At 52.2% G+C, this 26,556-nt stretch overlaps 1 protein-coding gene across 8 annotated transcripts in view; it reads right to left on the bottom strand.

Annotated features, from left to right (window-relative positions):
- Positions 1 to 4,281: 4,281 nt before the first annotated feature.
- The window catches only part of Plcl1 (phospholipase C-like 1), a 261,560-nt gene continuing 239,285 nt past the window's right edge, over positions 4,282 to 26,556 (bottom strand). For all 8 annotated transcript variants that reach the window (XM_013512003.1, XM_013512018.1, XM_013512022.1 and 5 more), the window contains exon 6: positions 4,282 to 5,809. In XM_013512003.1, coding sequence (XP_013367457.1) covers positions 5,627 to 5,809 — 183 coding nt within the window. In that variant the 3' untranslated portion in view covers positions 4,282 to 5,626. The remainder of the gene's footprint in view (positions 5,810 to 26,556) is intronic.

A 26,556-nucleotide genomic window follows, 5' to 3' on the forward strand; every position in this document is an offset into this window, starting at 1 on the left:
GGGGACCTGAAATCCGCTGTCTTTGATGTTCACACACCACTGCCACTGCAGGTGGCATCTTTCCCAACCTTTGCTTTAACCTGTTTTGTGTTCTTATATTTGAAGTGTGCTATTGGTAAGTACCATATTGTTCACTCTTTTATCCAATCTGAATTTTCTGCTGTTTAAGTTCAATATTTATATAGTTTACATGTAATGTGATCATTGATACGATATCTTAAAACAATCATCTTGATTTTTTTTAATTTTCCATTTGTATTTTCCCTTTGTTCTCTCCCATATTTTGGATTAATAGAACACATTTCATTTATTATGATTCAACTTTACTGCCTTTACTGGTTGTGACTTACATCTCTTTGCTTTGCTGTTCTGGTCATGGTAGTCTCGGAGCTCAGAGTATGATCTTGAACTGACTACAGTCTCCCTCCTGGTACATCCAGTGTTGGAGCTTTCTCTCCCACTATGTTGGTGCTGTTCTTACCACATATTTTATTTTATTTTACATACTACAAATTCCACATTGCTAATTCCACATTGCTAATTTTTGTTTAAAAATTATCTTTAAGGATGTTAAACAATACAATTTTAATACGTCTTCACCATGGTAACTATTTCTACTCCTCTTCATCTCTATACAGATCCCTGTTTTGATCTGGCATTATTTTCTGTTAGCACAAAAGGTTTCCCTGTAGAGTAGGTCTACTGGTGATGAAGTCAGCTTTTGAATTTTTCGATGTTCATTTTTGAAGGTTCTTTCCCTGGGTACAGAATTCCAGGATGACAATGTTTGCTTGTTTTTCAGTAGTTTAGAGAATGCCCTCACTGCCGTCTCACCCACTGTTTTATTTTCTCTACTTATCTTTCTTCACCTACAGTGTCTTTTTTCACTACCTACCTTCAAGATTGTCTCATTTGCACTCTTTTTGAACAATTTGACTGATGTGCCTTGAGACTATAGTGATAGTTTCCCTTCTGCTTCCTGTCATTGGCTTTTTACAGATTCTTAAATGTGTGGGTTTATAGCTTTGACAAAAATGAGAAAATTTTAGCATTATTTCTTCACCTATTTTTCCTTTCTCCTCCTCTCTCCAATTTCATCTGTAGTAGATTCCTGGAAGTTAGTTCACAGTTCAGACACTGTCCACGGTGTCAATTCTTATTTCTATTTCCTTTTTAATAATACTTTTTCCAAGATATCATTTATGTGCCCCCCTGTAATTCTACTTCACCCTTTTAAAGGGTGCAACTCAGTGACTTACAAAACATCCCAAAATTGTGGACCCCTCATTGTCTGACTCCAAAACACTTTCATCACCCCAAAGAGAACTCATCCCATTACCAGTGGGTGCCCCTCCTCTGCCTCCACCTCAGCAAATGCTAGTCTGTGTTCCGCTTCGTTACACCTGTTTTGAATACTGAATAAAAATCAAATCACCCGGCAGAATGTTCTGGTCTCTCACGGGGTGGCACACATCGGTCCTTCATTTCTTTCTATTGTTGGGTAATCCACTACATGGTTACACATTTCGGTTACTCTATCATAAGATGATGGACATCTGGGTGCTTCCACATCTTGACTATGAATAATGGTTCTGTGAACCTTCGTATAAAGTGTCTGTGTGGACACGGGTTTTCATTTCCCTTGAGCACGATTCCAGGAGAACTGCTGGGTCAACACAGTAACTGTTTCACCTTTCAAGGAAGTGCCAAGGTGTTTTCCAAACCAGCTGACCCGCTTTCCCGGAGCAGTGTAAGAGGCTGCGCTTCCCAGCCTCCTGGGCACGCATTAGCGTCTCACTAAGGCACCCAGCAGGCAGGAAGCGCCTCACCACAGCTGTGATCCGAGCGCCCCTAGTGGTGACTAGAGCAGAGCCTCTATCCCTAGGCCTTGGTCCCTGCAAACCTCTAAGGAAAGGCCTATTCAGATCCTTTGTCCATTTTACAAAATTGTGCTGTTTTGCGTGTAATAGACTTTTATACATCATGGATCCCAGACGCTCATCAAGATATATGACTTGGAAACCTGCATGTTTTCTTTCAAATTTGAAAAAAATTTTCTTTTTTTTTTCATTCTGTACTCCAAAATACTCTTTGGAGTACAAAACCTAATTTTGGTGAGTTAATTTATAGCCAGTGAGCATATTAATATGTTTTTAATCTCACTAGGCATTAAAAATAAGGAGCAATATGGCTCTTAACCAAGCAGAGTTGAGGAGATGAAACATTAAATGTATCATTAACCATGATTTGAGCCCTTTCATAACTCCTGTAGGAATTTACATTGGACAAGTTTTCCAGAGATGATGTGGCACTGTAGCTCAAAGTCCCTGAAGTCCTATGTATACTTTGACCCTACAATTCTACTTCTAGAAATGTATCCTAAAGAAAAAGTTGGGTAATTTTACAAAATGAGACTTTTTTTTTTCACTGTAGTACATATATACTGATAAATTAAGAAAGAAGGTCTAACGAAAGAGTCTCTGTGAAACACGCTACAATACGATGAATCACACAGGACACAGTGTGATTATTATAAATGAGACCCAGGAGAAGTCCACCAGGACTGACCGAGTGCAATGAGGGGAGGGCTCCTGACCTTGAGCAGCAGATGCTCCCCGGGGAGCAGATCCCACAAAAATCTGACCCCAGGTACGTGGTATGGGCAAAGCGTGAATACCTTAGGTTGTCAAAGTAGACCCAATACTTCAAAAGAAACAAGAAATTGAATTTTATGTGAAACTGACTAATTTTCAAAAGTTGTCTACTGCTTCAACATTTTAGAAAAAGATTCAGTGGCCAAATAAAACACATCGTTTGTGGACTAGGAGCGGAAAAGCCAGGAGCTCCAATGTACATTTATTCTCCCTGACACAGATATCCAGCGGAAAAGCCAGGAGCTCCAATGTACATTTATTCTCCCTGACACAGATATCTGTGAGAGGCTGCTAAAATTTTTAAAATCTTGTTATAAACAGTTTATATCACATGGAGTCATCTTTATTAAAAATGAAAGCCAATTTACATATGATAAGCTCTATGTTAATAGGTGATTTTTATTTCCATTTTTACACATTTTCTGTTTTTCTATAGGCATTAATACTTTATTTCACACAAAATATATACCTTTGTGCTCCGACAGGGAAGGGTTAGTGGTCTAGTCTGAAATTCTGAGACTACAAATCCCAGGTAAACACTTGGGCCCACCCAGGTCTGAGTGCTCCTCAGTCCCTGCCTGCCTGTCGGAGGTCTCGCCTCGCCCAGCTGCAAACAAACGTCAGCTGATGCCTGGCGCCGCTCTGCCTCCGTCCCGGGAGAGAGACCAGGGCGCAGGGGCAGAGCCCTAACCAGTCCGGGAAGCAGAGGTGCTGGAGCCCGCAATCGCGGCAGAGGCGGCACAAGCACAGGCTCTGCTGGCTCTGCTGTCCTCTCCGAGGGAAGACCATCGCGGGGCCTGTCCTGGCGGCTCCTCCACTCGCAGGTTCCAACTCCTTCCCGCTCCACAGCAGGCGCCCCGTCTCCTCACTGTGCCCCTGCGAAGGAGCGGAGGTGGCGCACGGCCTGCTACCCACGCGACCGGCCGCATGACGTCCTCAGGGCCGATGCAGCGCTAGGACAAATGGGTTAACAAGTGAAGGTCCTGCCAAGGCCAGCGTGGCCTCTCTGGCAGTCTGTGCCCCCATCTCCCTCCCGCCAGCCACATCGCAGCTGACTCCCCCAGGAATCGGGAAGGGACAGGTGCCCCACGGGAGACGGGATTTGTGACTGTCTGTGGCATCCTTCTCACCACAGGGACTTGGATGCCTGCATTTTGCTACCCCTTCCCCCAGCAAGGATGCATACTGGAGGGTAGGGAAATGTTTTCTGGACCTTGTGGAAGTACTGGAAGTTTAGTGAGTTTGGGTACCTCTGCCCCAAGAGTCCCGCCTTCAACTCATACAGTAATTTTATAGCACCTGGCCCCTGGGAATAGCATAACATAACTTTCAAGATCTTTTAAAGATTTCTTTTCTTTTCTTTTCATGCAGGGGATTGAATCCAGGGCTTCTGCCCTGAGCTATAGCCCCAGCCCTTTTATATTTTTTATTTTGAGAAAGGGTCTTGCTAGGTGACTCCATTGCCCAAGTTGGACACAAGCTTGTAATCTTCCTGCCCCAGCCTCCCAGAGTGCTGGGATTACACGTGTGCACCCCCATGCTGGCTTCAAGATATTTTTCATATCGTCACCCATTTTCATTATGGATCCTTTTGCAGCTCATTTACAATGAAAGAGAACAAGAAAAGTGCTTTTCACGATCTTTACTCTCTCAGTAATGTGCACCATGAACATAATAGTGTCAAGAACTCAGAAGCAACACAGTAGCTGAGGAAGATGTTTATATTTGCAAAATTTCAACAATTCTCTTCTCTAGAGTCCCCCCAATTAGCATATTTGTTAATCAAATTAATTAAGAAGCTTTTCAAAATAAAAGCAATGTTTTAAATAAATACATTCTTTCATAACCATAGAACATTTAGTTCTGTTGGAGGTAATTAACATTGTACTCAAGTACTTTATGAAGACATTAGGGTAAAAATGATTTAGATGTAATTATATATGTACCCTAATTAGTCGTTTGTTTCTTTTCACATGTGTTTTTCTGTATGTGTTAAAATGATAGATGTTTTGTGTTCAGTTAGTTCTGAAATCATCGGGAAGATGTTAACTGACCCACAGAATTTGTGTGGGCTCGGCCTGATGGTACGGCACTGTCTGAGCAGAGCGTAAATGTAAATTTAGTCCCCTGCATTGAGTCTCTTTAAAGCCAACCCCCAGTGCCCATGTTTGCTGCAGGAAACGAATGCTAGACTCCCAGTTTGGAGAAATGAAATCTGTCTACAAATCCTGAAACTCCGTAAGTGAATGTTACTGTCACGCCCAAATCCTGCTTTCTGTGTGTTTCTGAGTGCTACACGAGTGGGTACAAATTCCTCTGTGAGTGCTGAAATTGTATGTTTAGTAAATGACTACAGGAAACTACCTAAACATTGATTTATTTGGCATTTTAAAGAGTTTGCTGACTGAAGAAACGACTATTGTTAATCTTTCCAGCACTTCTGAACATTTGTTTAATCTCTCAGTTTTTAAAATTTCTACTGTGATTCTTAAGAATTTTTAATCTATACTTAATCTATCAAAACACCTATGCTTTGGCAAATTTGGCTTTCTTTAATCATAAGCTACGCTAAGATCTCTAAAGTAATGACAGAGGCAGAGACGTAAAGTTCAACGCAGCATCAGGTTACAGGAAGTGCTCATTAGAATTTCAGATTAACAAATTTGTCCCAAAATGATGATACAGACAAGAGAATAATTTACTAAATGAATAATATGAATAATGCAACACAGAATGGATTTCAATCTCTCTCTCTTGTGCACACCACACACACACACACACACACACAGGTGAGTACACACATCTCAGGATTTAAAACACTGCATCTAAAGGTTTTAACTTAGATAAATTAACTACACTGAAATACTGACATTGTGAAAACACGTCTCTGTCCGACACCCCACAGAGCACATCTTTGTGTGAACTCCTAAAACGTGAAGAAAGCCAGCGCGGCGCGGGCGGCCGGCGGGCGGTCAGGGCCGCCCGTTGTCCTCGCCACCCTCCTTCTCCTCGATGGCCTCCAGGCTGCGCTTGCCCTTGGCCTCGGTGCCACCGCCTGGCGCCCGGCTCAGCCCGCAGGACAGGCAGGCCAGCTGGACCTGCTTCATGTTCTCCAGGGCCTCATGCTTGGCGCTCTTCAGCAGGTCTCCTTGGCCCTGCAGGTGGGCGAAACGGACGGTAGGAGGGTTACGCGGCCTCTGCGGCCCAGTGCAGTGGGCCTGTGCCCCCCCATGCCATGGCTCCCCCCACTGCTGTGGCTCTGTGCCCTCCATGCTGCTGCCGAGGGAGGGAAGAGCCCGGGCCAAGCTCTCATCTCAGCCTCGGCCCCAGGTTCTTTCTCCTCCTGCCTGGGACTGGGCCCCGAGCCCGCTGTGGAGTCGGGGGCGGCCAGAAGTCCCCTCAGCTCCACAGTGGGGACCTCGTCTTCCTCCATCCCATCCTGAGACCTCACAGCCCTCTGCAGCTCCTGCTCTGGACCCAGCGCATGTGCCCGTGGGCAGGAAAGGGTTCCCAGCTTAGAGATGAGTGGGGCGCATGGGGCTCAGCATCCCGGGACAACAGGGCCCCCACCTCGCCTGCTGAGCAGCTTCCAGACAAACTGCCACGGACAAAGCACTGCAGCCCTCCTCCATGCTCTCATAGTTCCTGGGGACACTGGGAGGAGTGACCCCGAAACTGAAGGAGCAGGGAGGAGCGGGTGACAGCAGAGAGGAGAGTCACCTGGTTTATGGCACACAGCAAGGGTGCTTCCGTTTGGGGAACACTTTCTCCTGGTGCCTTGGAATATGTAATTCCTCAAAATCCCTGCAAGCACTTGGTAGTTCTAGCCTAGACAGTGACAACTAAGTCCTACTAACAGCCTTCAGCTGCAAGGGAGGGACAGTCCAGGACCTCCTGTCCTAAGCACTTTGGAGTATGGTAGGCATCTTTCACAGCAAGTCAGGGACTCCCTTCCAAGCACCCTCACGCCAGGGCAGCCACACCCCCGAGACAGGAAAGAAAGTGCTGCTCATGTGACAGGGCCTGACAGAACGTAGAGAAGGGACCTGGGGCCACACACCGCCATCAGCGCCCCTGAGAACCCAGCCCCTTGCTCTAAGCACACTCTTCCCGTCGTTCGCACCACTTTCCACAGCAGCTCTGAGTCCTCTTTCCTGAGTGTCTCTCCAAGCTGAGATAAGACATACGGTGACAGCAGCTGCCAAGGGCCGTCCCACGGACAGGCGGGCGCATGAAAACACGGCCGTGCGTCCTCAGCCGCCTCACTCACCAGCCCTGGTGCCCTGCGCCTTCCGGCTCTCCCCCAAAGGCAATGGACCCTACGAAGGAAATACTTTGAACCAATTCAGGACACTGAGGCAGCCAGGACAGTGCAACTACAGACACCAGGAAAGAGGACCCCAGAGCCGCTGTAGAAACTGGCAAAAATATGTGTTTAAAGTGAATGTACTTTGTGGTATAAGAAATTTTTAAAAATATTTTAAACATTCACCATATGTTTTGATCCCACCTTGTATCCATTAATTTCAGCCTAGTCCCTGTTCCTTCCTATAAAAGTGGTGAAAATGTATCTTGACCACCCCCCTACTCCTCAAATGACAGAGAATATGTTGGAAAGTTGCTTGCGACATCATGATTACAATGCTATAAGAGGATCTGGATCTTTTCATCGCTTCCTTCTCACCGAGTTCATCAATGCTGTACACAAATCCTAAAATTAAAGACCCAGTCAAGAAGCGGGCAAGAGAAATGAACAGATACTTCACAGAGGAAGAAATACAAATGGCCAGCAAATATGTGAAAAAATCTCTGGCCATTAGAGAAATGCACATTAAAACAACCCTAAGGCTCCATCTTACTCCAGAAAGAATGGCTATCATTAAGACATCAAACAACAACAAACGCTGGCATGGCTGTGGTGAAAAAGCAACCTTCCTTCATTGCTGGTGGAAATGCAGACTGGTGCAACCATTATGGAAGTCAGAATCGAGATTTTTCAAAGAACTGAAATTAGAAATTCCACACGACCCAGTGATTCCCCTGCTAGGGATCTTCCCCAAAGAGCTTACGTCAGCATGCTCCAGCGGTACTTGTACTTGATGTTTATAGCGGCACAATTTGTAATAGCTAAGTCCTGGAAGCAGCCTGTCTGCCCACCAACGGCGACAGATGAAGAAAATGTGGTACCTCTACATAATGGAGCACCATTCCGCTACAAAGAATGACACATTTGAGACATTTTTAGGCAAATGGATGCACCTGGAAAATGCAGTATTGAGTGAAATAAACCAGACACACAGGTTTAGATACCATATGGAGTCTCTCATTTGAGGGAGGCAAAGACATGGAGTGATAAAGGGTGGACAGAAGGGGACAAGGAGACGGATCTCGTGTGGCAGGGAAGGGATCCGAGGGACCAGGGTGAGGGGTGGGGAGGAGGGAGGGGCACAGGCAGAATAAAGGTGTGCCAGGTGCAGGAACCTGGTACCCCGGTGAATGTAGACATTGTACGCCTTAATGAAAATGAAAAGTAGGGGAGAGGGGGATTGGAGGAGGGGGAGGAAATTAAGAAGAAAGAAGCAAGCTGTGGTGTGCACAGGTCCCCGCGCCCCTGGATGACTGTAAACTGCATGAACTGCAAACATGCACTACTTATAAAATCCTAACAAGTAAAAATAAAAAAATAAAAGTAAATAAATAACTTGAAATCTGAACAAAAGATCTTCTGGACTCGGGAGGCTGAGGCAGGAGGGCTGTTGCAAGTTTGAGGCCAGCCTGGGCTACAAAGTGAGCTCAAGCTCAGCCTGGACTGCACAGGGAGACCCTGTCTCAAAAAGACAGAAAAAAAAAGATATTTTCGAAAGCACATACATATCTTGCTACCATGAGTAATTTACTGTTAATAAACATGATTATCCCTTTGAAGGGTTGCTCTAAGGGTCTGTCCTGCAGGATGGCGTGTTGCTCTGTGCTCGTAAACGCAGTGATGCCCTTACAGTGAGCTGCGTTATTAACGAGATCACTTTCACACGCTCTTCACGGCATCACCTGTAAGTGTTCTTCTTTCACTTACAGTTTTGGAATTATCATCAAGCATTTTTAAAGCAAGTTGGCGTCTTCCCTAACTGTAAGAGACCAGGGGAGCCCACAGCATTTGTTATTGTTTGATACCACTACGGCCCATGCCCCACAGCAGGTTACAAAACACACTACCACTGCCCAAACGCCATCTCGCCAGCTCCAAGAGGTGGCACCCGAGCTAAATGCCAGACAGCGCCAGCCCTGCTACACAGAAGTCAGTCTCTCTGGAAAACAATGGCCACTGAGGGAAACAGTCTGTACCAGTGCGCGAGGCGCCGATCCATCATCTCCTGCTCACCGGCAGCAACCCGGGCGGGCACATGATACACGCAGGAAAAACAACAACCAGGAAAGCGCAGGCACAAAACTTCCATCACAGGAGAAGCAACAAGTGCAGCTTGGAAGCGCCTACACGGAAACTTTCATGTAAAGATTTGGTTTTTACTTTTTGGAGGAGGAGGGATGGGAGGACTTTTCTGGACCCTGGCTCATGGGGTCACACGTTGTGACTCCCCACACAGGCTCCAGGACCACAGGGACTCCTTCCAGCCACTGCGGAGAACGGAGGCTGCAGTCAGTCCGGCACTGCACCGTGCTGCTGTCTTCCCACCCGCAGCACCAGTTTCTTCCAGCCATCGAGCAACCTCTCCGTCTACTCTGAACACTCACCAGCCCACCACCCACATCTCCTTCTGCCACCTCGTCCTTCGGACCATGCCCCCAGGACGCGGGAGGGAAAGTATTCGTGTGGCGTTAAGGTGTATTCTGAGACTTTTTTTTTTCTGTACAGCACCTTTGCACTAAGCTACATCCCCAGTCCTCTTTAATTTTGTTTTTTGAGACAGGATTTCATTAAGGCACTAAGTTGTCCAGGCAGGCGCTCAAATTTATTATTCTCCTGCCTCAGCCTCCCAAAGTGGTGGGATCACAGGGCATTCTTCAGAGTGTTTTCAATCTGTTCTCCACTAAGATCTCAGAAGAGGAAGAGTGAAGCCAGGAGCATTCGTTTTATTTGGTGGTATACAGACTGAAACACATCTTGTATGCTAAAATAAATCTGGGCAGCTTGGAATGCCCGTCAAATCCATGTACAAGCTGACCACAGAACGCTCAACTTGAAAGAAATGTCAAGCTGCTTCCGGCTTTTTAGACTCACAGGAGCTCAGAGTTGTAAACAAGGAGGGAAGGGCCGCACCCACCAAAGGGAAATGCAGGAACCGCGCGGCCTCCGGGGGCCTGTGGCTCAGGGCATAGAGGACTCAGAGTCCTAATGGCAAGGCCACATTCATCCTCCTGGGGACACGGCTCTGCATGCGAGGTTCCACGGCAATTCCAACACCTTCAGGATAACACCGCAGGCGTGGAAAGCCGCGAGGAATCACTGTAGAAATCGATTAATACATAAAAACACAAACACGAAGTGTCCTTTGCCAAACCCTTCCAAGTACATTAAAGTGCGCTGCCTAGAAGTCAGGAAATACCTGCTGCGAGTTAGACGATACACTGCCCCTACCACTCCGCCGCAGTCCCCCCGCTTCGGCTACTGTCAATCAAACACGATCACAGCGCTGAGCAGCGGCCACAGGTACCGAAAACTCGGAGCAGTACACGGCATGAGCCGGCAGGCACCACCACACTTCAGAATTGTTACTGTTCCTCTCCTGCTAAGAAACGCAGACCCTTCTGCCATTCGAAAATAGCGTGGGTGACAATCTTGCTGCCCAACTGATGACAGGTATCAGCGGCTGTTTCTCCACCACTTTCCCACGCCTGGCTCTGTCCTTTGTGATATGCGCACGTGGAACAGCAGGACGTCGTGTCCTGCGTCCTCGACCCGGGTGCAGGAAATGGGGGACCGTCGCCACACCCCACAGATATTTGAAGCAGCTCACTGGGACTCTGGGAATGGGGAGACCCTCGCAGGACACAGCCGCACACACAAACAAATGCAGCTCTGTCCCCGCACTCCTGAGCACACCCCGCTGCCCCGGAGCTCCCTGATGCTCACCCGGCGTCTCCACTGGCAGCTAGAAGCGGCGCCAGGTCATCGGAGCGGCTGCGTATCTGTTCCAGGTCCTCTGTGCTGGGCCACACTCTGGGGCCGTGCACGACGCACCCCGGCCTCTCCAGAGCAAAAACCTTGCGTCTTGAGAATCACCGTATCGGTTACAGAGCCCCGTGGGCTCCGTGGGACGCCAGTAACAGCATCAAGCGAAGGTCGTTCTGTTGCCTCCCGTGTGTGCTAATAAGACACAACGCCAAACCCACACCAAGAGTTCGCCTCCTCCCTAGGAACAAACACTTCCTCGTGTACTGGGCCCTCCGTGTAACTTCTCGTCATTCACAATAATGTAATATACTCCAACTTGCTCTTGGCAGGGTTCCCTCAGCGATGTGTGAGGAAGCTCCGCAGGGCACATGGCTCTCCTCCTCAGGCCACAGTGTCCTCCAGGACGCAGGCAGGACACCAGCACTCCTAGCCGCTCCCCTAAATACGAGAAGCCCCTCCTGTAGCCCCACAACTTCCCGGCGCACCCCTTGGGTATCACAGCCCGCCCACTCAGAGCCACAGGGCTGCACTCGGGGGTGTAACGGGGGCACAAACATGGCCCTCCCCCTCACAGCTTAGCCCTAGTGTGGGGTGCAGGTGTCCATCAAATAAAACAGAGTCACGTCCAACCCAAGTTGAGCTCCCTGAGGAGGAGGAATGTGTGGCTCGGAGGACATGTAGTCCAGGGGACACCTGCTCGTCTCCCTGGGCCCCTTACAGTCAGTGATGTGAGCGTGAGGCTCTCTCATGCTTGCTATGGACCCTCAACCCTCACGGCCTTACAGATGGAGAAAGAAGCTACAAGAGAAAGTTCCAGAAGGACAGTGCCTGAATGGCCCAGCACCAAAACTGCCTGGTACATCCCACTTTTCCTGTATTTTCCCTGCTTAGAACTTATTCTGCTTACTTGAAATTTATATCTGAAATTTATATCTGAAAGATATAAGCACTGAAAGTAGAAAACGGTAAATCTCACTTAGCGGCATTATCACTTGGTCAGAGTTCCCACTAACTCTAATGTTTGAGATGCTGAAAGGCAGAGCTACCATTTCAAAACTTTACAGGTGAAGAAATGGACCCAAGAAAGCTAGAGAAATACATGACCCACATTCATACAGGAAATAACTAATAACTCCTGCTGCCCAGGCCAACTGGCGCTTTTTCATCACTGTATTGTTTTTCTCAGAATTTAGTTTCCACGTTGAAGGGCATAGGATCTATTTGGGTCAGAAAGGATTAGTGTAGTTCTCATGAGACTGGGCTAGTTCTCAAGAGAGAGTTGCTATAAACAAGTAGGACGGGCCCCTCCAAGTCTCTCTGGCTTCCGGTCTTATTGTGTAATCTCACCGCTGCACAAACATTCCTACCATGATGTCAAGGACCGTGATGGGGTGCAGGCAGGGGGACCCTAGCCAGAACCAGGCCATGCTCCTGGACCCTGGACAACACCCAGCAGTGGAAAACAGACTAACGGGTACGTTACATGATATAGTGCACCTGTCATGTAATAGATCTCAGACATACAGAGAGGATAAAATAGCTTCAGACTTCTTTGGTTGATAAAAGGAAAACTTCTTTCAGCTCCTTCCACTCTGGTGTGGTTCCCCTGCCTTGCTTCCTGGTCCCTGAGATCAGCAGCTTTGTTCCACCCTGCCCTTCCACGCATTTCTGTCTGGAACTGGACTGAACTCTGAAACTGTAGGCCAAATTAAACCATTTGCTCCTCTAAATTGCGGATGTCGGGCACTTTGGTCACAGCAACAAGAAGCTAACTCGGTCCCAGACATCAGTCCTACCTAGGGTGGTTGGTTGATCGCATCAGCCTGAGTAAGAGAAGCTTATCTAAGTCAGCTCAGCAGTTCCACACCTTAGGGTATAAAGTGGAAACGAGAAAGGGCAGATCGGCTTCTGTTTCTTCAGAGGAGCTCCAGTCTTTGCCTCACCTTGGAAGTCATCTCCTGACTTCCGTATCAGACCCAGGGGCCTCCTGATACGACCTCACCTGAGACGCTGCAGTGAGCCCCAGACCTTGGGCTGAATCCTTCCGTCTCCAGTGTGTAGACAGACCCTCTGCACACTTCCTTATCAGACTCTGCGGGTGGCCACAGTAAGGCAATCTTATAATTTCTTATACATTTGTATATCTTGTTTTATACCCATTTCTCCAGTAAACACTGACTGATACACTCGTGCATGCCGATACTTTGATTTCTGACCTTTGTCTTTAATGTAGGCATGAGGTTTGGCAATTCATGCTTTTAATATGAGCCAGTCTTTCAGAAAACTGAAATATGAAAGCAGTGGTTAAAGATTCCTGAGTGAGCGAAACGCCGGGGAAAATGAATCGTCTTAGATTTATCTTCATAAGCCCCAAGAGACCACATCCAGAGATTACGAAAGAAGCGAACTCATTATAGCCACCAGAGGGACATCGTAAAGGGTGCCATGAATGTGAGGTCTCACCAGCACAGAAGGTCATGCTATCAATGTGACAACATGACACATAAGCCTAGTGTCCCTTACCTTATAAAAAGTGAGAAACAAAGAACACCTTAGGATTCTAAAGGGCTTCTTGGCAAAGACACACTGTGGGGGAGTAAAATGTCACCAAGATTAAAAGCCAGGCCTGCGTCACCTCGTAGTCCTGTGAGAGACTGCATAATGTCTGAAATTCTTAGGAAGTGACAGTTACGTTCTTGTGGAAACTTCCTCGAGAACCCCAGAGTGTGTCACCCTCCCACCTCCAGAAGCTTCTTCTCCTCCTTGTAACTTAAAGGCTACAACACTCGTCAGTACAAAACACAGGTGCTGCTCGCTCCTGGAATAAGCATTTGTAAAATAGCCATTTCATTTAAGCCGGATGAGAAAGTAAAATTGAACTGAAATCAGCTGTCACCAAAAGTAATTAATGACAGCTATGATCTCTTGTGACAGCCCCATTTCAGATCTGAGGACGCCCTCGCTGGGCTCCTAGGGGCGCTCTGCTCCAGGGCCATCTGTCTGCTGCAGGCAGATGACTGCCGGCCTAATCCACTTACAGAAAATGTCAACAAAATTGCTTCAGCACCAGCGAGCTGCACCCCAGAGAACTCAGAGCGAAACCTTCAAAACCTGATCCAACCCAGAGTGCTTTAAGAAGCAGGTATGTGCTTCTCGGGCACAAGACCCCGAGAATTCTCTCCAGTCATGTTGACCAAAGAACCCAATAAACCGACGGCTAGGGGCTGGGGATTTAGCTCAGCGGCAAAGCGCCTGCCTGGCAAGCGCAAGGTCGTGAGTTCGGTTCCTGGTACCGGAGAAAAACCAAAACCAAAAAAAAAAAAAAAAAATTAAAAAAAAAACCGACGGCTGTCTCTGCTTGTGCAGTCGCACGCCCCCACCCTTCCCTTCCACAGTGCTGGTCGTCTGTCTGTATGTGAACAGCTCCAGGGAGACAAGACTGAAGATCAATATCCATCTCTGCCATGGTGACGAAGGGAACGAATAGCATTTCAAAGGACACTTTACTAACGGATGAGCACCAGCTCCAGGGACCAGCACACTTTCTGTTCCATACCCCAGACGTGTTCTCCAAGTAATAATACACGCCTGACACGGGAACTCACGCCGCCCCACACGTGCCCGAGGACAGCTGCAGATCCCTTCTATGCCACCTCGCTGCGGCCAAGTCCGCGCCCTTCCCACTTCACACAGAGCGCTCACAGCAGCTCGGGAGGTGTGGGATGCGCCAGCCCCACAGCAGGCAAAGGCTGCAGATGCCAGTGTCAGAGGGGTGCCTCACATAGGCATCCGGTGTTGGCTGGGTCTGGTTTCCGGCAAGAAGTGTCTGATTACTTGGCTGGAGTCGCAGATTACTTGACCCATCAAAAAAAATAATTCTGCAAAACTGCTAGGGTGAGCATGCCGTGCCACACCTCTGCACTCGGGGGCACAGATCACGGGGCGCTGCTCCTCCCCCCGCCGTGACTCAGCAAGCAAGAGGGGACACCCGGCCCCAGGTGCCTGAGTCCTGAGCATGTACACACCTCCCACGCACACGGCCCACCCCGCGGCCCCATGACAGCACTGCGTCTGGTCTGAATGCGTCTTTTTGCGAAGGACATTTTTGCTCTATTCTCAGCAAAAACACAGTGGTTTTCAGTAGGCAGAAGAATTCATCACAGTGAGGACAGTGCTGGCAGCATGGGTTTGTGCTGGCATGGGTTCCAGTGCGGTGACCCTGGAGTGCCCACACAGTCACTAGTGGGACCTTGTCAAGGGGCACCGCTCCGACCTCTGCCCATTGCACTGTTTTTTTGAATGAGGCTAAAGCAGCCATCAATGAAACGTGCTACTTCTTAAGAGTTGAAGCCGGATGTGGCCAGCTCAGCTTCCTCCAGGATGGCTGGTTGGAGGTCAGGTGTGCCAGACCTCGCAGAGCACTCGGCTAACACCAGACCAGTGGTCACTCCATAGACTGTCAACACCTGACCTCCCTAATCCGAGATATCCTCAAGTCACCGACCTCAAACCCACATTACCCACAACCCCAGAGGGCTAGCAGCATGTTTTGATCTAACTTGTTAATTCGCATCAACAGACTCAAATCTGTATTTCTCAGGCGTTCAGTTGACATATCCACCCCCAGCTAGGCACACAATGAAAACAAGGACATTCTACGGGATTGCGACACGATCACCCAGCACCAAGATGAACTCAGTGCATGGTGAATCTGCCCACTGGCCTCACACCGTCTTTTATTCTCTGTTGTTTTAATCCAGAACCCAACAGGACTCACGTTCCAGCACCTTCAAGACGAGGACCAAGCTACACGGAGCTGGAGGACAATGTGTGTGACAGACGTGCCTGGGGACCCGGCCCGCACCCGCACCACCCCCTGAGTGGGTGCAGGCCGCAGCTCCCCCCGCTTTGTGCAACACACACCAAGCCATCACACGCACCTGTCAGAAGCTTCTCCTAAATGTCAGCTGCCATCACGCTGCCTTCTTATTTTAAACCAACTTTATAAATACGTGTGCCTGGAAAAATTCGCCATACATTCACCAAACCCACTCAGCCCCGGGAGTGTCACGCTGACGGCCCCTCGTCCCCCGTCCTACCCAGCCTCAAGCTCTTCCCAGAATAGATCACTGTGCGCACGGAACTATCAGCAACCGGGAGAGAACATTCATATTTAGTGTTTCATGGAACTTGGACATGTGAATCAAAAAACCAAAAATAAAATTTTCTGGAAGAACTTTAAATCATTACTATGTGTGCTGTGCATGGCGGTACATGCCTGTTTTCACAGCTTCTTGGGAGGCTGAGGCAGGAGGATCACAAGTTAGAGGCCAGCCACTGTGGGTAATTTAGCAAGACCCCGACTCAAAAGGTGGGTGGGGGGCTGGCTTAGTGCCTGCTGGGTTCACAGCCAGTACCCACCCCCAGAGCCACCGCGGAGAAGATCCAGAACTGCATCTGATAAGCCCAGATGATGCTTTTGTCAGCCGCGGAGAGCCAGGAGGAGGCAGCCCCAGCTGACCTTGAGCTGACCTCCGCAGCCACAGCTGCTCACACACGGCCAGTGAGGCAGCCTCGAGCCAGGCTGGAAAGGTGGTGATCAGTCACACGGCCGCAGGAGCTGTCCCGAGGTGGAGCAGGGCACTCAAAGATGCTGCGTCAGTCACCAAAGGAGAGAGGGGCTGGGTTGCAGAGGAGAAGGCGGACGGCACGCACCCTCGCCAGCCACATCAACAGAGGAGGCGCCCCGCCCGAGGAGGAGGACAAGGTGCCACCGTCCCCAGGGCCTGTTTGAACTGTGTCATCTCCCGCCCCAGGGACAGTGTCCCACCGTGGCCGCTGGAGTGTCACCTGCCGAACCCTGACAGCCTGTCCCCAGTCACCCACACAAGGAAAAGTAGATTTTAAACGAGAACTGACGAGTCTGTTACAGCGTTAGCCGCACCGTCTGACTGTCTAGTCACACAGGCGGCGGAGCGCTTACGCCAGGCCTGCGGCCCGGCCAAGGCCCCAGCGTCCTCCAGAGGAGCCGGCCGCAGTCAGGACAGAAGCAGCAGGCTGAGGCAGACGCTAAGAGGACTCGTCAATAACGAACCAGCCGTGTGGCCCGGAGCCCCGGCTCTGGGGGGCAGCTCCCTGTGCGCTCAGGCGGGGCCACCGAGCTCGGCTTTGAGCTCAGCTCACACCCGAAGGCTGGCTGCTCGGGCAGGGCTCGGAGCCACCGGGTCGGGGGCAGAGTTTCTGTTACACAAGAGGCTGGTCCCGCCCAGGAGTGAGGAGGGAGAGCAGCTTCCAGTCTCACGCGACCCTTCTTGAGCTTTTCCCTTCCTTCGTCCACGCCTGCAAGGCACAGCGAGCCACTCAGCGTGGGAGCCGGGCACACGCGGAGCACGTCTCAGTGCGTTTGCCCTCCTCCCCTCCCCCCACCACTCCTCACCATCCGCAAGGAATCCACCTAGAAAGGGGAGGGCAGGGGAAGTGAGAAGAATCAGGGTCGCCCGGTACACAGACCAGCACCCACTAACGGAATCAATGTGTACAGCAAACGTGTACACAACACAAGGAGACACATTTTTCTTAAAGGTGCTAAGGAGGCGGTGGTGGAGGCCAGGGTCCTAGGGAGCGCACGGCAGGACCTCTAACCCCGTGCAGGTCACCAAGGGGACGAGGGGCGGTGACGGCTAGGGCACCCTGGAGTCTCGGCACCTGAGGACCAACCACACCAGGCACAGGTAGCTCAGCCCACGGCGCTGGAGGAACAGAGTGGCTCGGAGCAGGGTCCCAGCCTGAGGGACCCCTGGGAGCACCCCGGTGCCGCCTGCCTGGGGGCGCGTCGGCAGCTGGGTTGAGCAGGGCAGGGGAAGGGAAGGTAGGCCCAGGGAAGCAGGGGGCAGCAGGCTGCAGAGCTATTTGTGGGGGGCCGTGGGTCCTGGCGGGCAGAGGCAGGTCCAGCGCTCTGCCAAGACCACCGCTGTGCCCCATCGGGGACGCCCCACTGGGGGCTGCGGCGGGGCTGGTGCCTAAGCAAGGCAGCCGTGAGCAAGCTGGGTGACACAGCCACACTGGCGGTGGGGTGGGGTGTCTGAGAGCAGAGGCAGAGGCCACCTGTCCCAGCGAGCCGCCACGGCGGCTCCGGGCCGTCAGCCGTTGTCAGGCAGGCACAGAGCCTGTCCCTGGGGAGCTGTGCAGGTCGGGTGGCGGGGCCCTGTAGCCACAGAGAGCCGCCCACACAGCAGCGACACACAGCCCCAGGCAGGACCTGACGCTGTGCGGGGACGCTGGCATGGGGGGAGGGGACAGGCTGCAAAGGACCCCGGAGGGAGGGGACAGGAGGCCGCGCCAGCCGGGCACAGGGCCTCGGGGCCAGGGCTGGCGCGTGGGGGGCGAGGGCGCTTCGTGACCCGGAGGAGGCAGTGGCCTTGGGAGACGGCAGCAGGGCTGCAGCAGAGGCCGGGCAGAGGCGCGGCTCGAAAGCGGACACAGCGCAGGCGAACGCCTGGCGAGGTCGGCGGTCAGACACAGGCGGAGGAAGGCGAGGGGCCGGAGGGCCGAGCCTTGGGTCAGAGCCTCTCCTCTGTACGTGAATTATACAGACCTTCTGCTAGGCTGAACCACAAACTGCGGAAGAAAAATGGCAACGTCTGAAGAGGAAAAACCCGCAGCCTCCACTGCTAGGACGCAATGACCTCTGCCTCGACTTTCTCAGCACCCGACGCTTCCCCCTTGTTTCAGAGCGCTAGACTCGGGTGCAGAGGAAAACCAGTCATCACATGAAAACACAAAGCAAGCCGCCTTTAAGTCAGTGTGGCTCCATCTGTACTTAAGAGCAAAAAGCAGGGATTTCCTCTGCAGTAGCATGCAGGGCCCCGGCTGGAAAATGAAGAATGTTCAGGTTTCCCAGCAGGTGGCGCTGCAGTTCCGAGTTTGGGCGGGAGCAGTTTCCAGGGTGGAACTCACTCTGAAGTCCCCTGAAACCACTTGGGTTGGTCCTGGGATGGCACCCCGGTTATTCTAAGAATGCCAAGGTAACTTCAAATAAATTCTGAGCGCTTACAGAGTCATCAAAAAATATTGGGTAGGATCGGGTAGTTTCAATAAACCTTTAAAAGTGCACTTTTCTTAGCAAAACCTAAAATCCTCCTGCTTCTCCTAAGGCAGAACACTCTCCACCTGACTATCTGCCTTCCCAGCCTGGGGGCAGAGAAGAAATGCGGACCTAAAGATGTGTCCTCTAAAATGCGTCCTACCTACCAAAACTCAGTGAGTGACGGTATTCACGCAGTGTGTACGGGCCAGCAGTGCCCGCGCCCTGGCTGCTTGGAGAACTTTACTACCTACAGCTTCATCTAACGCGAGTTGAGGCTGCAGGGTTAGGGAGCTGCACGGCACGGGAAGTTCTCCCCTCTTCTTGACAGCTCTGTTTGTCACGGGGAAGATGGGCCGTACATCTGCATTCGCACTAGGGAGATATTCGAGGTGACGTCTGACTGGGACGGCAGTGAGAGCCGGGCAGGTGTGGCCACACCCTTGTCCAGCCAACGAGGCCTTTAGCTCTTTTGTTTTTATCTCCCCCCATACACGCTTTCTGGAAGAAAAATGGGAAGAAAAAAATCTAAAGGTTAGCCACTGAGCACAAGCACCCTAGGAGGGGAGGGGTCTTCTCTGTTGGAAAGGCATCGATATCCAACCATACATGGAAATGTGCAGAGCCCAGTCGGGATAGGGGAGGGCCGGCGAGGACAGGGAAATCGAGGAAAGGTCACGGGGAGAGGACCTCGCCTCCCTGTAAACAAATGAAGAAGTGACGGACACCTCGTGTCCTAAAACCCCGTGATGCTACCGACTCGAGCGGCCGTGCTCCTCTGGGGAAACGCTCGCGAAGGTCTGTGTCTCCGGCTGGCCGGGCTTGTTCCTGCTTTAGTGGCAGTGCCTACGCCGTGGATGGTGAGCACCGAGGGCTCCCAACATCACCACAGCCCCCCCGGCGACCCCTCCTCACTTCCAGGTACCTGCATCTATTTGTTCAAGCAGCGAGGCAGACACCTGCCGCCGACGTCAGCGCCAGCAGGAAATCAGCGGGTGCTGGTGGCTCGCAGCTCCCCTGGAGGGCCGGTCCCCCTGTGACCCGTCCCTTCTCACAGTGCTCGCCTCCAGGCTTCAGACTCAGTAACGGCAGCATCGCGGGGTCATCACAGCCGCTCTCCGTCCTCGACACCCGCTGGCGCCCTCCCTTCCCACTCGCACTGCGCGCGGAGACTGCGTCCGGGAGCCAGGCTTCGGCTCCCAGCAGGGAAGCCGCACTCCGCTCTGCTGTGGTACAGTGCGCGTCTCCAAGACGCCTCACGCCTGTGTACACCACGCGGCACTTATTCTGTGGTCGAGTTGTTTAAATCAAAGGGAGAATAGCAAGATCTCGATGCTCAGAACACAAGGCAGCAAGGAAGCCCGTCCCCACCTAGCACCAGCGCCAGGGTCGCTCTGAAGCCCAGGCCAAGCCGAGGCCGGAGCTGCGCCGGTCAAGGCTGGGCCACCCTGGGGGACGGGGTGTCTCCTGCGTCCCAGGGATGCACAGGGAGGGCGCTCTCCTTTCCTTCCCAATCCTGGTGTCACTCTGAGGCCCAGATCGCGTCCTTGGCAACAGCCTCTGTGACGAAGGAAATATTCTCTCCTCCACCGCGTCACTTGTCACTACTCTGCCGCAGGGCTGACTGTCTCATTTGACTTTGCTCCTTGTGTCTCTGCTGTAAACAGATGCAGCGGCTGGCGTTTTCCACCGGGCAGCACAGAACACGGCACCAGCCTTCAGCAGCAACCTGGTGACTAAGGAACGTCTCCCCTGCCCGGCCTCTCTGCTGGCACGGCGCCCGCAGTTGGCTAACCCTTGGCATACGGCAGCTCCCTCAGGGACACTCCCCACCCGCAGGCAGCGCCACCCTCGGTCCCCTTCACAGCCAGCCCGAGCAAGGCTGTCTTCATCAGATGAAAGGCCAGACTGGGCGCCACTGAATACCTAGGACTCCCCAGGACACTGTCACCCACCCTGGAAAATGCTCATTTTCTAGCTTCTCCATTCACCCCACACCTGACCTTTTGTGCCAACTCTGCCACCCAACCTTACACTCAGCCTGCTGGGGACAGTTACCAAGGGCCCGACCACCATGCTAGCTGGCAACAGTGAGGTCAGCAGGAGTGGGATAGGGAGAGGGGGCGGGAGGTCTGCTGGGCGCAGGGGTGACCTGGGGTGGGCAGGTGGAGTTCCTGTCATCCCCCCACGGTCCTGTCTGACCCACCAGGAGAGGTTTGGGGACCTCACGTTAATGTCATTCCCTCTCCTCAGCCCTCCTTCCAAATACACAATCTGAAGCACTGAGGGAGCGGACTCTGACACAAATCTGGGGGACCAGCAACACCTCCCCTGCAACACAACCCTCCCTCGCTCTCCGTGTAAGCCGCAGATCTACACTGGACAACTCTGTCTTCAGAACTGGGACTCATCTGCCCATTGCTCTGAGAAAGGAACGACTCTCTCTGGCCTCTGAACACAGACCTTTGCCCCGCTGCACTCGCACATCCGCCCATCTGCGGCTTCCTCACTGCGGCCAGGCACGGCTCCACCATTCTCCGAGTGCCGCCCCCTTGTCCGAGACAGAGTCAGGGGCCGGTGGGCGGCTCCCGTCACACTACATACAAGGCCACCAGGTCCAGCCGTGCCAAGAGCCTCAGGCCTGCCCCTGTCCTGCTTGACCAGCTCACCTTGTGCCGGTCCCTTGGCGTCCTCATGCATAAGACAAATATTAACGGGACCTGCCCCTCACGCGGTCCCTATTAGAATCAAATGACTTATTAACTACACTGTTCTTGGAACAGTGTGCAGAAAGAGTGAACATGTTACAACTGCTACTATTATTAGTTATTATTACAGTAAGCACACCATGTATTAAAATACCTTCAAAAAGAGAATCAAACTCATCGTTGCAACTGGCCATGGCTCCCCTCCAGTCTTACGGGGAATGTTCTGACAGCTGCTGAAACGTCCCATCTCTTTCTGGTGGGCTCAAAATGTTTCTCCATCATCTTCTAAATTAGTATATAAAAACAAGACAATGCTTTCAAAATGAAGGGTGATTCTACACGTGCACCTCTGACCAAGGGGGAAGGGTTCCCAGTGCGGGGCCCAAGGGCCTTCTAGCGAAAGGAGCAGTTTCCCGAAGCACGGCCGTCTGCTATAGCACAAGATGTGCGATGCTCCCTGGACAGAGACCAAACGGGGGACAGTGACCAAGCTGCCCAGATGCTCTCAGAGAGTATGTGCCTCAAACACCTCTAAGGCCAGCCACGTGGATTATCAGTGGTGTCTGAACCGTACTGGAATAAGAGAACTGTGGGGAGGATTAAGCGTCACTCCCCTTGTGAAACACTAGAGGCCACAGTGTCTCCAGCCTTCCTGCCCTGGCACACGGTTGCTGATTTATAGGTCTGCACTCCGCTGAGCCCACCGACAAATACACCGCGAGGATGTGCCGTGTGCTCTGCTGTAACCCTAGCAGTCGAAGGCAGGCGCCAGAGTCCTCAACTGTAGGGCGGGCCCCCAAGAGCCACACCCGATGTGCACTCAGAGTGTGCATGCACACGGATGCACACACACGCCCGTTCACGGGTGAACCCGGGGATACGGCCAGAGGGCGCCCATGCCGGATGCAGAGGCCTGGCCGACCCAGACAGGATCCTGAGAAGTCGCCTGACAACTGCCAGTCAGAGATGGTGCTGGGAGCAGGAGAATAAAGGTGGGCTCCTTTGCCTGCCGACAGAAAAGCCACGGCCACGTCCCCAGTCCAGCGCCCACAGACCCTGCCTGCGTTCGGCAAAGACGGAGGAAAGTGAGACCAGGACGGCAGGAAGGGGACCCCGCAGAGCAGGGGCAAGGGGAGCAGGAGACGCCGCCCACAGCACCCTGCCGCCCCAGGGGCTCGCAGCTCTGACACGCAGCGACACCGGGACCGGCCTTGGGCAGATCCGGGACGTCCAGGCCAGTGTGGGCCCCACGCGTGTCCTGCTCCACGCCGCGCTCAGACCCCTTGGCCTGCTCCCATCAAGCCCAGCACCTGCTCGGGCTCAGTCCCCCCGAAGGAGCTGCACTTAGTAGCAGAAACAAACAGGAGCACAGCAACGCAGAAACTTCTGGAAAACTCAGACTTCCTGCTGCGGGGCCGGGGACTTTTAAGCGGCGATTATTACATAGTAGAGGCTCCCAGAACTGACTGTGTCTGGTTATAGAGCTGTGATTTAGTGCCAAAGAACATCTTTTCCCCAATTTGGAATTAGAATTTGTACCTTGATGGTGTCATAATTATTACATTATTCATACATGTTTACGTTCTTCAGGGAACAACTGGGAACAGATTTAGATAACCACAGAGCCAGAAGAAAACGTCACCCTTGGGAACTGTGGTCTGTTTACGACCACAGACCCACCTCGAGAAGGGCTGTGTAACACAAGGCAGGGGCCTCTGCGCTAACCTGCACGCTGACACTACCTGTGACACACGCACTGACCCTTCCTGGGGCACCTGCCTCTGTCAGGCTAAAACAACGGACAGGAAGGGCAGCAGGAAGTGGCTGCTTCCCTGCTCCGCTCTCAGACGCAGGGAGGGGCCCTGGGAGCCAACTCAGGACACACAATACACATTGTTAAGAGTCTTTCCCGCCACCGTCCGGGCTGGGCATCAGGACACAGCCGCTGTGGGCACGCACTTCTGCACACACGAGAATTCTCACACTGGCCTCCTTCGGAGCAGTCTGGGATCTCAGCTTCTTGCCTAGCAGGCGTACGGTGAGGAGGAGGGGTGCAGCCAGCCTCGCCCCCAACAGTCTGCGAGCAGCACTCGAGTGCCTTGGGGTGGTCCCAGCACATGCCCGGCCCGGCTGAGCAGTCTGGGGGAAGAAAGGCCCATCCTACAGCATGCTGCCAGAGGGCACAGGCGACTCTGGAATGTTCCACCTTCCCTCTCTGGATTTTTGCTTGAAGAAAAATGTGAAGCTCAATTAAAGCTGGGAAAACAGAAAATCACGAAGACACAGACCCACATTTCTGAACAAAGGCAGCGAGACCTTTGGCTGAGCCCAGGCTACACGTTCAGGGTACGTAGCTGTGAGTCAGCTTTCAGTCCATGGGACAAGATGCCGCGTGCGGCGGCCCACGCTGTGATCTCAGCACCTAGGAAGGCTGAGGCAGGGGAGTCACAAGGTCAGCCCCAGCCTAGGCAACTTAGCACACTCCCACCTCAAATGAAGCTGGGGACCAGCCAGTGTGGAGGCCCGGGTTCAGTTCTCAGCAATACAGAACAGGGCAGGGTTGTTCAGGTCTCCGTCTCAGCCCACAGTCCCTCCACCCCACTGTTTTGGGGGCCGAGGCAGCTCAGGACAGGTGGCAGGAGGGCGGGGCACTGCACCTTGCTAGCGCCCAGGGTCCCCATGCCCGCCCCAGGGCCCATCCCCAAGGCCCTGCAGACACCTGCAGTGGCACTGAGGGCCCAAGCCTTCACTGAGCACATGCACGCGTGGTCTTAAGATCCCAACCACCCCCGTTGCTTAAGTTCGACGTATGTGAGATACGGGTCCCTTGGCACACATTTTGGAGAAGAAGCAGGCCTTCCTGAGATGGTATCTGTTTGTAACGGATCAGGACCTTCTCCTAGGCCCCGGAGATAGATGCTACCTCCCCAACAAAAGGACCTGCAGCACTTCTAGTTCAGGTGAATCCCAAGGCCGGCCAGAGGCAGCGGACAACTGGAGCATCCAGCTGAGGAAGGGACACCTTGGGGAGACTCAGACAGCAATCATGTCATCCTGGGATGCAGTGTGAAGCCCTCTGAGAACCTCCCAGACCTGAGCAGGACTGACTCAATAGTTCCATGAGAACAGCATCTTAAGTGAGCACTCAGAGGGCTGAGCTACGCTTAGGACGCACAGCTCTGACCTGCAGATGTACAAACCCCATCAGGAGGGCACCCGAGTTCTGCACACCAGGAGCCTGTGCAGGGAGAAAGGAACCCACAGCCTCTCCGTCTCTGTGGCCCGGGGCCAACAGCTTGCCCCCGAAATCACCGCAGGACGCAGCCCTCTGAGGCTCAAGCCCGAAACACAACTCTGCGCCGGACCTGAAGGAATCTTCTTTCAAGACTTTAAGATGATGATTACAAGATTCATGTTTCTCACCTCATGCAAATATCCTTCTGAACAGTTACGTGCAACATTTTTATGAATCTAAACTTATTTTTTAAACTCTGAGGAGATTTCTTTTTGAAGACCACTTATAAGGCCATGAATTTTTCTTGGAAAGGACAGCTCAGTTCCGAAGTATCCTGCTTTGGTGAACAGGCTTGAAGTATCAACACTCTCTGGAGAACAGCTAATAACACAAAACTGTTTTATGAAAAGTGAGAGGTAAGGGTGAAAAGCGGTTTACCCATAGCCTGTTACTGTGAATATGTAATCGCGTGTCTGATGTGTACTGCAGTTCACTGGCTCTCCCTTTAGGAAGAGAAATCCACACGGGAAATGTTCTTGCTATTATGATCTTTCCTTCTGGCTTTAAAATAATCACATCTCATCTCACTGTCCTTAAACTAAGTCGTCCTTCCGATGCTCAGATGCAAGCGCACACGGTGCTTTGTACGTGCGTGTTCCTGCAGCTGCCTCGCGGCTCTCCCTCGGCCCTGTGTGCCCAGTCCCCCTTCTTGTCCCCCAAGTGACCGGCAGAGTGACCGACACAGCTCTCTGTCCCCACCATAGAGACCAACACCTGCTGCTTTGCCTTGGTCAGCCTCTCCTTCCGCTTCCTCCTCCCCCCGTGCCCTTGCTCTCTGACCGACACTCTGGGCAGCACCGGCACCCCACGCGCACCCCTTAGTGGCTTCTCCTAGGAGGAGACTGAACCAGCAAAGCGGCTCCCGAGCAGCTTCCCCACACGCAGCTCCTCCGTGCACCCGTGTGTCTCCCGGGCGCCCGACCTCCGAGCCGCCTCAACGTCGGGAGGGAGCACCCTCCCAGTCAGGAGCCCTTGTGGCCACACCCCTCCCCTTCCTGCGCTACTCCTCCCCAAGAGAGTCTCTGCCTCGGTCTGGACCTGGTTTCATTTTACTGTGCACGCACACACACGTATCGCAGACACAGACATCAGCGAAGTGTGCTCACGTTGCTCGGATTTGGTTAATACAAGGAAATTAGACAGATGGAGGGGAGCTTATAGCTGTAAAAGCTAATAGGGTCCTAAGAAACTAGGATAGAAACAATTTTGTTATCACTGTTTTCTTTTCGCTTGTATCACTGTAGGAAATAACGGAGTCAAGACATTCAGCTCACCTTAGCTAAACTCCAGCCTAAGAGCCAAGGTGTGAGGAACAGATTTTCTGTAAAGAAAGTTTTCCTGCAAGAAAGGGAGGGTTTTTAGCACCCGCACAAGCGCAGCCACGTCCTGGGGCTAGGATTCATTAGGACCCTGCCACTGCTGAATTATTCAGAATCATTATAACATGCAGCTTTCAGCTGAAAAACCAAAGTGCACCTCAGAGAGACTCTAATTTATTCTCCGGGAGCTGAAGCAGAGGGTGTGTGCTCCCATAACCACACCAGCAGCCTGCCCTCATCTCCACCGGACTCCTGGGCAGCGCAGCGGGGCCGCGCCAGCCGGGGCAGAAGTCCAGTCGCCAGAAGCCAGCCTGCTCACTGCGGGCACCTTCGAGGTCCTTCAAACCTCCCTGCGCTGTCGGGCGA

Source organism: Chinchilla lanigera, unplaced genomic scaffold (assembly GCF_000276665.1).
Source record: "Chinchilla lanigera isolate Chin_1 unplaced genomic scaffold, ChiLan1.0 scaffold00002, whole genome shotgun sequence".
Classification (NCBI taxonomy): Eukaryota; Metazoa; Chordata; class Mammalia; order Rodentia; family Chinchillidae; genus Chinchilla; species Chinchilla lanigera.